General features: G+C 43.4%; 1 protein-coding gene across 1 annotated transcript in view; it reads left to right on the top strand.

Annotated features, from left to right (window-relative positions):
• The window catches only part of LOC118117193 (contactin-associated protein-like 4), a 64,244-nt gene extending 51,232 nt beyond the window's left edge, over nucleotides 1-13,012 (top strand). The window contains exons 18-24 of the mRNA XM_047342147.1: nucleotides 2,433-2,672; nucleotides 3,170-3,394; nucleotides 4,843-4,976; nucleotides 6,253-6,340; nucleotides 8,579-8,797; nucleotides 9,430-9,498; nucleotides 10,689-13,012. Coding sequence (XP_047198103.1) covers nucleotides 2,433-2,672; nucleotides 3,170-3,394; nucleotides 4,843-4,976; nucleotides 6,253-6,340; nucleotides 8,579-8,797; nucleotides 9,430-9,498; nucleotides 10,689-10,885 — 1,172 coding nt within the window. The 3' untranslated portion in view covers nucleotides 10,886-13,012. The remainder of the gene's footprint in view (nucleotides 1-2,432; nucleotides 2,673-3,169; nucleotides 3,395-4,842; nucleotides 4,977-6,252; nucleotides 6,341-8,578; nucleotides 8,798-9,429; nucleotides 9,499-10,688) is intronic.
• The last annotated feature ends 353 nt before the right edge of the window (nucleotides 13,013-13,365 follow it).

The following is a 13,365-nucleotide window of genomic DNA, read 5'->3' as shown; positions in this document are numbered from 1 at the left end:
GTGCTGAATGTGTGATTTGATTTCCACCCTCCGTGTTCAGGCCAAGAAAAGAACGAAAGTTTAATATATTTTCTGTTAAACTGTTCATGAGTTATTTGTTTGGAGCACTGGCTTAGTGCCTGACAGACAAATACTAAGTAAACAATATACAGCGCTTTCACATTAGCATTAATATCAGCTCAGCTCTTTTGCAATCACAAGCTCCAACATTGCTGCACAAGCTTATTTTACGAGGTGAACTCCAGCCTCTGACACTGCAGGAAAAATATTTACTTTTCTTTGGAGTTTAATCTTTTCTTGCATTTTTGAATAACTAAGCCGAATTATCATGTGCAGTGGATTTATGAGACTCAGGTTTAAAGTCTTGTTGTAATTGTCCTGTATGAATTCATTAACCATAACTCCACAAACACAGTGTATTTATTCGTGCTTAATTATTCCTGGTACAGATTTATAATGCGGTAAATTACAGTGTCTCAGTTAACAGCCCGTGCTATTGCCTCGACCGGAGTTATAACGCATACGATTGCTTCTCCGGATTCTTTATGGCCTGGTTTCTGTCCCAGGGAAATATTCACACGCAGCACATCTCACTTGTTGGGTTTTGTCATTATCTGCTGGATTGTCTGGTTTGGAGAGATAAGCAGTTTGCTGGAGCTCCGTCAGTGTTGGTGTGTGGTCGAGGGAACTCAGTATTTACAATTAGTTTGACATAAACCCCGGTGTCATCATTTAGCTCTTGTTGATATTGGATTTCAAGGATTAGTCAAATTTATCCCATCAGCAATTTACCTTTATATTTATTAATATATTCGTGCTTGTTAACGATGAGCTTGTTAACGCTTTATGTTTTGGCAATATCCTGCAAACATAAATCAACAGAAAAGTCATTCAAATGTTTTTAAATTTAACCGTTTAACCAGTCACGATACCTTAACCCTTTTGATTGAGGGTTTGATTCTTCACATTTGAAGTAATGCTGCTCAGGAACAAACCAAACGATATCTGTCAAATATGCAGCAGATGGATCTATTCTGTTTGTGCTTTATTGTATCGTACACTTTCCTGTGATTTTCTGCTCTCAGCTACAGAAACTGTGCTGTTGAAGTTTTCTTCCTCTAACGAAGTCCACTCTCTCTTTCCAGACTTTTCTCTCTGAAGCTAGAGGTTGATGCTCTTTTGTATTTTCAGCCACAAACTTTGCCTTTGATCACGGCCTTGATCTCATGTAGAGACGCTGTAATTGTCTTGTTAGAGCTGAGCTTGTAGACGAGGGTGAAACTCCCACTGATCTTGAAGGTCTCGCCGATAGCCCTGCTGCTTTGGTCAGAGGTTTTCTGCTCTGGGACTTTTTTGATCTTTGCTTTGATATCCCCCCTCCAAATCCCTCATTACGCTTTTTATAAATGATCTCGGTGTCGCGGAAATGATTCCTGGAAGCTTTGGGGTGATTCCCCGTCTCTAGGGTTCCCTATAGGATTCCTCTATATGTGAGAACGTGGAATGAAGTGACACAAAGTTTAGTTTTAAAGACGATGTGACGCAGTGAGTTGCTGTTGTAATGATGAGTTTGAGGTTCTGTATAGTTTCTCTTCTTAATTCTTACCCTGCAAGATGCTGTCATGTCCAACATATGACGCCAGGAACTATACAGGCTCAAGTTCTCCAGTCATCACACGAAGGAAACCTCTCTCTCAGAAAACTCTTCTCCAGTTCCAACCCCCAGCGACTGTGCAGAAATGACAGGACGTCAGATTTGAATTCCTGCCACATGTCACACGTGACAGCACAGTGTGTGTGTGAAGGTGGACATGTGTTCATTATATTATTTCACTGCCCTTCGGTCGGAACCCATTATTTAGACGAATCGGACAAATCGGACAAATTGCAAGTGACGTGCTGGGGATGGTGGGAGGAGACGTGATGGGGAGGAAGGAAGATCTGGCTTCCTGCTCCACACACACACACACACACACACACACACACACACACACACACACACACACACACACACACACACACACACACACACACACACACACACACACACACACACACACACACACACACACACACACACACACACACACACACACACAGCCTGTTCGCCCCCTTCAGAATGATGGTTTTCAGGCAGAGATAACGACAGCTGATAAAGGTTCTGCCCCGGATCAGTTTTCCACCGACAGTTGTTGTTGCCTCATCTGTGTTTTCTTCATCGTGTCATTTCACGAGTGTTGACAGCTGCAGAATAAAGAAAAACACAGAATCACACAGACTTGTCAACACACAAAGAAATGAAAGAAAGGTCGAGGAACAGAAATCACAGGAATAATTGTTCTATATTTGATGCCGACTGTTGATGCCATTCACATGTCTGCATGAGAGTAAAGAAAAGGTGAAGTATAACCCCTCTGTGTCGATGTGGTCAGGAGGAACAGCGTCCAGGCAGAAGGGCTTCCAGGGCTGTATCCGCTCCCTGCAGCTGAACGGCGTCACCCTGGACCTGGAGGAGAGGGCGAGGATCACACCCGGGGTTCGACCCGGCTGCCCGGGCCACTGCAGCAGCTACGGCTCGCTCTGCCAGAACCAGGGCCGCTGCGTGGAGAGAGCCACCGGCTTCCACTGCGACTGTGGCCTGTCGGCGTTCACCGGAGTCTTCTGCCACTCAGGTACCGTCCACGTGTTACTGAGCCTCAAACTGTACGAAGATACATGATGTACAGTTTTCTCATGAGGTATTAAAAAACACTAAAGATGAAATAAACACAAGATAATAAGAGGAGACTTGAGACTGTTATTCAGAACATCCTCATGTGGGTGTTTGTCAGTTTAAAGGTTGAGAGTCTTTATAAATCCAGTGAACCTTTTACTGCAGTGAAACACTCAACAAGTATTGAACCAAAGCTTTCATGCAAACTGAGGCTGAGTGATTTCAGTCCATTCAAACCATTTGTTTGCTGTTACATTCATCGCATTAAAATAAAAACATCATCACATTGAACTTTGTATCTGCGTTAAACAACCTGAAGTTCCACTGCAGGAGAACAGCACTTCTCCCACAGACGATTAGATCTGCATCAACAGGATGAGGCACACATCTATATATATATATACTATCTACGTTTCTGATGTTGCTATAAGAGTGAGTGTGTCTCTCTTCCTCCAGAGGTGTCGGCCACCTTCGAGTCCACCACGTCCGTCAGCTACACCTTCAAGGAGCCGTACGAGCTGCTGAGGAACAGCAGCGCCCTGCCGTCCTCCATCTACTCCGACATGACGCTGAGAGGAGAGAACGTCTCGCTGAGCTTCAGGACCAATCAGAGTCCGGCTCTGCTGCTCTACGTGTCCTCGTACTACAGAGAGTACCTGGCCCTGCTCATCAACAAGCACGGTGAGGAGGAGGCTCTTAGTTTGAAGGAGTGCGTTTGGTCTTCTCCTCCCTGGCTTCTCTTTCCTGTAGGTTTCACAACATCGTAAAAAACACCCCTCCGCCTGTTAACCTCCATTTTCCACCTCTTTTTCTTGTCGTCTCTCCTCCAGGTCGTTCAGATTTGAGATTGAATGTCCTTATAATCCTCCTTCCTCCAAATTCTGCCTCCCTTTCACCCCTTGAACATCTAATTCCCTCTCCCCTCATCTTCCCCCTCATTCCACATCTTCTCTTCCTTTCTCAACGTTTTCCAATTACTTTCCTCTCCTCACATCTTCCTCCCCCTTTTCCTTCCTCCTCCTCATCCTTCGCTCCGCAGCTTTCCCAGATCCATCAGGATCTGTCCGATCTTTCTTCTTCTCTGGATTCAACCCGTCAGCCTCTACTGGCTTTTAATCTGTCCAGCTGGGTGGACTGGCTGGGAAAGGACAGAAAGTGTTCAGTGGTTTTATCAGTGGGAGCTGATGGGTGATGCTGAGGAGGAAGGTTCTCTGCAGCTTTAATGGCCGACGGGTCAGTGTGCTGCAGAATAAAACAGCAGAAAACTCACTGATGTGTTTTATAAACTTTGGACTCGGATGGTGATGTTGTGAGTGAGTTTGGCTTTTAAGAGAAGGAGGCACTTTGAATTTAAAAATCACATTTTCTGCTTCCAGGAGTCTAATAAAACAGGCACTTTGCTGCTAGATTAGCTGTAAATGGATTTCTCTGCTGTTAATGACTCACAGCTGATGGACAGCAGTGCATTAAGGTTTCCTGTTGACGCTGGAGTTGTCAGGTAAATGGTGTTAAACTCAAGTTCAACGAAATTCCAGAGAGCTTTTTATTGTTTATTTCTTTTGCCCTCGGCGGCTTTTACATCTCCTCAGACCAAATGCAATTTCTTTGTCACTATTTTCACTGTTATCAGGAACAACAGCTACAACTGAATCACAAATGATTCTTAGTTCTTGGTAAATACGTGTTTGTAATACAGAGAACAGATTAATGTAATGTTCTTTGTGGTATTTATTAATTTATACTTAAAAATGTAGATGTTGGTTATTCTGTATTCACCTGGAGGACAATTTTAATTTCTTATAATCTTTCTCAATGTTAAAAATCCACAGACTTCACTGGCTTTTCATGAAATGTTCTGCAAATGTGTCAGAGCTGGAGTTTTCATATTGATAGAAAAATGTAACCCTGATGCTCTTGATATATAAAAAGCTTCATTGAGTCAGATGCTCGTCATTAAGACTCATGAAAAAACAACGAGATTAGTCAAAATGTTTTTCAGCAAGAGAGAAAGATTCAATTTAAAACAAGTATGTGTGTGTGTGTGTGTGTGTGTGTGTGTGTGTGTGTGTGTGTGTGTGTGTGTGTGTGTGTGTGTGTGTGTGTGTGTGTGTGTGTGTGTGTGTGTGAAGATAAGCTGGAGGTGAGGTACAAGCTGGACAGCAGCAGAGAAGCAGAGGTGCTGAGGAGCAGAGTGAAGAGTTTGGCCAACGGACAATTACACACAGTTACTGTCAGGAGGCTGAGCGACTCTGTGTCCGTGCAGGTAACAACACACACACACACACACACACACACACACACACACACACACACACACACACACACAGTATAGTTGTGCACCATATATCCTACTTATTCTATTTTGCGATCATGACGCAGAATCAGGATTCTGCAGGAACAGACACTGTCTTGTTCCTCTGAGCTTTAATCAAGCCCCAGTGATGAGGGCGGAGCTACGGCAGGGCAGCAGGGACAAACTACACATTAAAGCAGCTCCACATGAAATATGAAGCATCTTAATCAAATCTGGATCCAGTGAATCTCTTATTTTGTTAACCTCACATGATAAATGATGTGAACTTCATCTAACCCAGCCCACTGAGCATCTGTATAATTATCAAGACGTGATATGAAATACAAGGTGACCTCGTCTTGCATGGGTGCAGCCCCCTGGAGTATTGTGAGGCTCCAGTGACATACGAGGTGCATCTCATCTTGTCGACATCTATCACCTTGAGTCATTATGTCGTTAGCAACATACTCCGGGGACATCGGGCGAACCTCCTCAGCAGTTCCATGGAGCTGGCTGCTGACGGCCGGCAGCGTCCGGTCTCCACACGGACAGAATCACATCCTCTCCCCTGAGCAGGTGTCCCGTTGAAAAATGAGTCACTGTGGGCGACCGACACGCTGCGTCCTGTCCTGTCCATCAGGGAGGCCAGAGTCTGAGGGTTCCATGTTCAAGCTCGCAGCCCGTTCAAGATCAAGCTCAAACACGGGAGGAGAAAGATTCCAGCTGCAGAAACTCATGTTGATTTAGGGCAAAGAAAACTTTATCTGGAGCCGTTTGATATCAGCATAATCGACTTATAACCATTTTCTGTACTTTATTTAACCTTTGCGACATCTAAAATCTATATTACCTAGTAGAGATCAAATAATATAAGGTAAAGTAGAGAGTAGAGAAGCAGTGAGTAGAGCACGTAGCTCTGCCAAGACCCAATAGTCCCATTAACTTCAATCAGGCCGACCAATTGTACAGAGTCATAAATATCAGTCCCCTTAAAAGTGTTTTTTCATCAAGTTCCATGAGTTGTTCTCTGGGAAATGGCTGAAAATGTCAAAAACGTCATCTTACAATGTTAAAGAAATTGAAAAAATATCCCTGGAACCGCCCCCACCCTGATTCGGATCCAAACTTTCATGGGTTCTTTCCACGGAGAGTTCGGACACTGTCCATCACTTCTCCTCCTGAGCTGCTGAGATGAAAGATGATTATTCCTTTTCCCAACAATCAACGAGATTTGTGTTTGTTCCAGATCAACCAAAACAGCAGAGAGGACTTCAACCTGTCGTCTGACGGAGAATTCAACGCCATCAAGTCTCTGGTGTTGGGCAGAGTGCTCGGTAAGTGAGGACGCAGTAAAAGCAAAAGAGTATTTTTACTAACACAGCACTCAGGCTCATTTGAATAACAGCTCTCAGAACTTTGGCCTCTGTGTCTTCATATGAGAAAACACACAGAAGTGAATGCAGAGAAGCTTTTAGCACTAAGGATGGAAATTAAATCACTGTATCGTATTGAATGTTAAGTGCGGCAGAGCTGTAAACAGAAAAAAATACTTCAGCTGTCGTGTTAAACTTCAAACTGCGGCTCACAGCGGTGACAGCGTGTTGTGTGCAGGGCTCCACTTGATGCGTATGAGGTCGGACACGTGCAACAGCACTGCAGGAAACATGTCTCGGACATTTTCAGTTATTTTTCTCTCTGGCATCTGGATCCACATGGAAAATAAACGTTCCAGCCAATTAATCAAACACAATAGAGGATCTGAGACGCCGTCAGTTGAGAAGGAAACACGCTGGGCACGAGTCATAACAACCAAAGTCGGCTTTTTAAACTGACTTTTTCCATCAGCAGTTCTCTATACCAAGAAGGACAGCAATTAATGTTACATAGGAATATCTTGTTATATAAGTGTGTCTTGGTGCCATGCAGGATCATAAGTTTGCAGCAAATCATTTTCAGATACACACATTCCAGAAATGTCTGGGTCTCTATGTTTTTTTTTCTCCGTTTGAACTTTTAAAAAAGTCAATTATTTCGATTTTCATTGGTTTGATTCAGTTTGTTTATTTTGAACTTGTCCAAGTGAAGCCCTGAACCCGTCTCAACAAACCTGGATCCAACACAAGAAATATTTTCTATTTCTTCAGATTCAATTCAATATAGACTGTGAGTGTCTCGGGCTGTTATCGATGTTTCAGAGGCTTTTCTGCTGCTCAAAAACTTTAATTACTCACATTTCTAGGCATGAAATTGATCAATATGGAAAATATTAAATGCAAAGTTGTCATCGGTGGCTTCAGCCCAAAAATATCAATATAAATTAATCCATATTTCAAGATCGGGCAAGATCACACCACATATCTTATGGAGTAAGTAATAATAAACCCTTTTATCTTTGTGCATGTTCAGTAAATTCAAGTTGTTGAACCCCGTCGTGTCGGCGTGCGACCGCTCGTCTCCTCCGTCAAACCAGAAGCGACAGAGTCGGATCAGGTTCAGAACAAGAAGCAGCAGGAAAGTGGATTTTCTGTCGTTTCCTGACAAACCGATCATCCATCAGCCGGACTAATGGAACAGGGAGAGGGCTGATGGAGTGAGGAGGGTAGGAGCTGAGAGTACAGGCTGCCGTCATGTTTCCTGCTGCTCATCAACATGAACACGTCCTGGTGAAAGTCACAGTCGCCCCCCCACCCCTGGTCGTCTGAACAAACAGGAGCAGGAAGGGTCGGCTCTCACAGCTGCTGTTTACTCTGCTGTGGAGGAGCGGAGGTGAACGATGGAGGGATTCAAGTCGACGAAATGAACAGATAGAGAGCGAGGCTGCACATCTGTCTGCTGGAGTGATGGACTGACAACCTGTCGTCTGTAATGAGGGACGCTGTGTGTTCGACGTCCTGCAGGATCGGCTGGGGACTGAGGATAATTGACCCTGACTCTGTGTGTTTGTGTCCCGCTGCTGCTCTCAGGAGAAAAAACATGTGAATTAACAGCAGACAAAGAAGATCGTTACTCCACATAATGAGTGGATGACATGTTTCACAGGTGCTCGTTCACTTTACACGGTTTTCTGCCATTTGTCGATATTTCACTGTATTCTAGAAAATAAATTAAGGTAGTGTCACCACCTGCTGCACAAGCATAACACATGGGTCACAGCACGGCAGTGACACCATCACTGGACAGATCACCATGAAATGGAAAAGTCCATAACAAACAGTTTATTCATCCGTTTATTAAGTCTGATGGAATAATGACGCCAATATTCACGGACACACCAAGATCCTCCTTCGCTGATTCCACAATAAAATCATTGTTAATTAGATCCAGAAAGAAATGGGCTTTATTCTAAAACATCTCATTTACTTTTTATCTGCATCAGTGGGAAAGACAAATAAAGTAATTATGTCTTATTTAAAAAAAAGGAAAACTAGTAGATCATCTAGTTTCTAGCATCACGTCATGAAACAACAAAAGTTCAGGGAAGAATTTAAACGAGCTTTTATTTTAAACTTTCAAGTATAAAAATGTAATTTGTGTTCTATTTAAATCCAGTTGCCTCATGTTCTCCTCCTCAGACTCTGAGCTGGATCCGGACGTGTCCAGGTTGGCGTCTCTGGGTTTCTCCGGCTGTCTCTCAGTGCTCAGCTTCAACTCCATCAGTCCTCTGAAAGCCGCTCTGCTCCACCCGGACACCAGCCCCGTCTCCATCAGCGGACCTCTACTCCGGTCCAGCTGCGGCTCCTCGGCTTCGGCCAATCCCTACGCAGCAGAGAACAAACGCCACCTCGCCACAGGTAACATACAGATTATGTGTCACATTAAAAGACTGTACTGTGTGAAGAAGATAACTGAATGACTGATTCTGTAAAACACAACGATGAGACCAAAACCTTTTAAAGTTAAAACCTGAGGTAGCTTACGTCAGAAGCCTTATTCAGATCTGCAGGTTATCCGTCCGTCATTCTTGTGAATTATAAATCTAAGGGACACGATAAACTAATTTCTATTTCTAATTTGGCACAAACAGTCAACAAACAGGCTGGTTTTTGATCTTGTCATGCACTCTCTTGACAAAAATACACACAGTTGTCAGCTATATTTTGAAAGTATTAATTAAGAAGCCACAGTCGGTGCAGCTGACAGCGACAAGCGAGTGTTTCTTTGAGTGTCTTTTAATTCGTGTCCCCCTGACGCTCTTATTATGTCGCCTGACAAGCTGCTCAACCCGTCCAGACGCCACTCGGCTTATCGCTGCCGCGAAACACGTCACAAATATTATGTCTATTATGTCTATATTCAACATCTGCTCTGAATGATGATGCTCTTATCTTTTCTCTGCACCCCCCCTCTCTCTCTTTCTCTTTCCTTCCATTTCCACCTTTTCTCTTACTCCTTTCTTCCAACTCTCTTGTCCTTCCCTCTCTAGACCTTGGTTCAGTGGGTTCAGGTCAACCTTTAGTCAATGCCATCAGGACTGACTCGGCTCTGATTGGAGGTACTGAACCATCTTCCTCTGCACTCGTACAGGGACTCATTTCATCTGGTGTCAATGGTAGAAACACCAGGACGTCTTTTTTAAAAATCATTTTATCAAGTTGATCATGCAGATATCGAATTTTGTAACAATTATCATCTATTAAAACATCATATTTAACTAATTCATCATATATTCGTCCCATAAATATGCCTGTTTTTTTCATCAAGAGCTCTTATTTGCTGGAAAATTGCTGAATGTGTTAACAAAGTGCTTCATCTCTCACTATTAAAGAAAGTGTGTGTGTGGGGGGGGGGGGATGCTGGATCCTCCCGTTTGTCCGGATTCAACCCAAATTTTCTTTTTGACCCACAAACCATCAATCCACCAAATTTTGTAGAGATCCGTTCTGTAGTTTCTGCATAATCCTTCCTTGATTTAAAAAAGAAAATCAGACATATTCATGTGCTGAGGTCTTTGAGTTTGTTCGGTCTAGTGCAGATTATCAGACCATTTTTCATTTATACTTTTCTTCATAAAGAGCCAGACGAACGTGTGGGATTGTTTGTCCTTGTCTGAGATATATTCTCTCCATCTCCCTGTTTGTGTTGGTTGCATTTTGAACAAAGCGACAGAGCCAAGCGTCACCTGGTTGAACAAAGTTGTGGAACAGATGTTGAGCACCGAGAACTGTGTCGGTGCAAGACTCCGTTTAAAACTCGTTTAAAACTTTGTTGCTCTGCCAGCACGGATTGATTTAAAGTGAGGACCCAAAAGGTTCAATCTATAATGGAGATAGAAAAAGGTGAGACCCTGAGAAAAGTCATTTAAAAGTGTCCAGTAGAGTGGGCTGACTCGCAAAGGGCAGCTCACCTAATTAAACCTGAGCAGGAATGACTTGCTGATGTTAAAGCTCTTTCTCTGTTATCTTAAAAAATGGTCTTTTTAAAATATATAATGTGCTATTACATTGATTTCAGTGGTATTTTCCAATTAAATTGAACCTGAGATCATATTCTCAAACGTGCTCAATGGAGCAGCAGCTGAATAGATGGAAAAGATTTGAACCGGTGTTGAATGTACTTGAAAGTTAGATTAGCACGATAGTCCGAACATTAAAGGGAATAAAGGGACTGTAGAGGGAGAGATAACATTCATACTCATTATATCTCAGCCTTTCTACATCTTTAAACGTGCTCTGCCTCTTGCAGGTGTGATAGCGGTGGTGATCTTCGTGGTCGTGGCCGTCCTGGCGATAACGGGCAGATTCCTCTACCGCAGGAAAGAGACGTATCGGAATCAGGAGGTGAAGGGAGTCAAACGGGAGGACAGCCCCGATTTTCCCTTCAACAGCCAGACTGACTCCCAGAACGTCTGCAGTGAAAACCGAAAGGAGTATTTCATTTAGCCGGAGACGACCCCGGTGAACTGGAGGTGCAGACGCCTCAGAACCTCTCACTGAACTCGGAGCCGCTGGGAGACTTCATTCACAGAAGTGGCTCTGCAGCATGTGGAGGCAGAAACAGAGCAATTTGCACCCGGTGTTGTCTTTCTGTTGCTTTTCTGTACATTGTGAAAACCGATGCAACAGTGTTGGACTTTTTAAAAAAAGGTGTCGACGTCCTTGTTTCATCTGTAAATAATTCAGACATGTAAATGCTGAATTCACGTCTTTGTAACGATCTCTGGCTAACGTCACTTTGTCATATTGAAACGTTGAAAAATCGTGGAGGTGTCAGTATTTTTATGGTGTTCGGGAAATGTGGTTATTCTTGAGGAGAGATGATTATAGGTCGAGACAAACTCTCAGACTCATTTACATGATTACCTTCTAAACTCCAGGGATATTTTAGGTCGCCAAGATTTTTCTTTTCACCTTCCATCCCACTGCTACCCCAGTTACACCAGTTACAGAAGGAACTGCAGATTTCTGAAGCTCGGTTTGACAGAACCACTTCAAAGTTGCTTCTCTCCATTTGAAGGACTCCAGCTGTTTTTCCTGCAGAGACTTCACCACTCTTGTGCGACGTCTTACCTTCCCATGGTTCAGACAATGTTGCCCCAGTCAAACTAGATTCCCATTCATTTAGGAGACGTGTATGACTGTGACTGTCTCCTGCCATGACAGGTTGAGTTATCTGACGTGGACTGACGTGTGCTTTCAGTTTGGTTTTTCCCTCTTTCTTTGCCAAACACAAAAAGCCATTATATCTACTTCTCTTTCTCTTTGTTTTTCCCTCCTCCTCCCTGCTGCCGGCCGCCTGCTGCACAGCAAAGCTTTTAACACTGACGGCAGCACGGGCTCTGTAACACTGGGCCTGTCTGTCACCTCGTTCACTGCACAGACGCGTGTTTCAAACGCTAATCTGCTTCTGCTCTGACAGGTGGACTGAGACTCGATGGAGAAGCAGCGAGCTGATCAGAACGAGGCGCTGAGATAATCCAGGAGGCGTCAGGCAGACGTGTAATGAAAAACACGTCGTGATATTAGCACTGGAAAGGAAGCAAACGCCTGCGTGTGTGAATTCAGCTCACGTGTAAAGAGGAGCTGCTGATGGAGGGAAGCTGAGAAGCAGAAAGAGGATCGACAGCAGCTGTTAAACAAATGTACACCATCGTCTCTCTGCCAGGCCCCGAAGCACTGATGGGATTTTAATGAGAAAAGTAGCTAAAACTTTAAAGTGCATTTTCAAATGGTTACACACAAACCACAGTCAACAGCTATTCTCTATGTAAAGATCTAAGATCAAAGATAAAACCAGAGTTGTTGAAGTTCTCCAGCTCGGCTCTGAATGTTCTCCTCTGGTGTCCCTGGCTGGAGTCGACATGGGGACGTCACTTAACTTGTTTTTAGCCACATTAGGAATTTCTTCTGCAAATGTTGCTCTTGGCAGTTGGCTTCCTATACAAGTATTGTCGCGGAGCATGATGGGGTTGATGGGGTCATTCTCACCGGGCTTTGGGAAACTGCGGAGAACAAGACCAGCGGTGATGTTGTGGCTGAAGAAAGGCCGGGGGCGAGTAGCAGAGGAAGTGTTGGTTTGGGGCTGAAGAGAATATCCAATATATTTATAACCTTTAGAAATAATAAGATTTGTCATCTCCCACAAAACAGGCCTGTTGATACAGAAGTGAAGAATCTTTGGGGTAAAGATGGAGTCTGAACTGAAATATCTTGACTATGTGGTAAGAAGACAGGAACTCCCACTCGCTAATTAACAAATGCTAATTTAGCATGCTAACTTGGTTCGGTAATAAACTTAAGTGTAACCGTGTTTTGGCAGCTCTCAGAGTCCAAACTGCAAAAAAAAAAAATGTGAGCCATTATGTAGCCTGAGGGGAGTTGATTGAAATCGAGGCAGAAGTTGAGTCGTGCGGTTATTTGCTGTTGGAGAAACGTTGCTGTTGTTTCCTCTCGGGGGCAGAGAAGCTAAATGTGCGCCTCAGTGAACAGAATCATAAAGACTAACTAAATGAAAACGTAGCATTCAGTTAAAAAAAAAAGACTTTTAAACTGACAGTTGATAATAATTGAGCCCAAAGAGTCATTTAATAATTAAAGAGAAATTGTATTTAATATCATTTGACCTGTTCAAGTATCTAAACGCTGTTTGACTTCAAATATCCAGAATGAGGATTTTGCTGGAGGTTTCGTTTTCTCACGGTTTCTTGTCAGTGTAGCTTTAACAATGTGATGGTTCCTAATGTTGGTGAATAACAGTGATGTCAGTGAGTGAAACGCCGATTTGAACCTTTTTCTGGTTGTTTCGTTACAAACTAAATCCTGTTTGATGAAAATAAACTTTTTTTCCCACAGACTTGAGTGTGATTTTCTATTTTGTTGGGTGACATTTAATTTGAATAACCCAGAGGATCCTGATTCCTCGT

The sequence above is a fragment of the Hippoglossus stenolepis genome, chromosome 11 (assembly GCF_022539355.2).
Source record: "Hippoglossus stenolepis isolate QCI-W04-F060 chromosome 11, HSTE1.2, whole genome shotgun sequence".
In the NCBI taxonomy this organism is placed as follows: Eukaryota; Metazoa; Chordata; class Actinopteri; order Pleuronectiformes; family Pleuronectidae; genus Hippoglossus; species Hippoglossus stenolepis.
The sequence above is the reverse complement of the archived record's forward strand: the minus strand, read 5'-3'. Positions and strand labels throughout refer to the sequence as shown.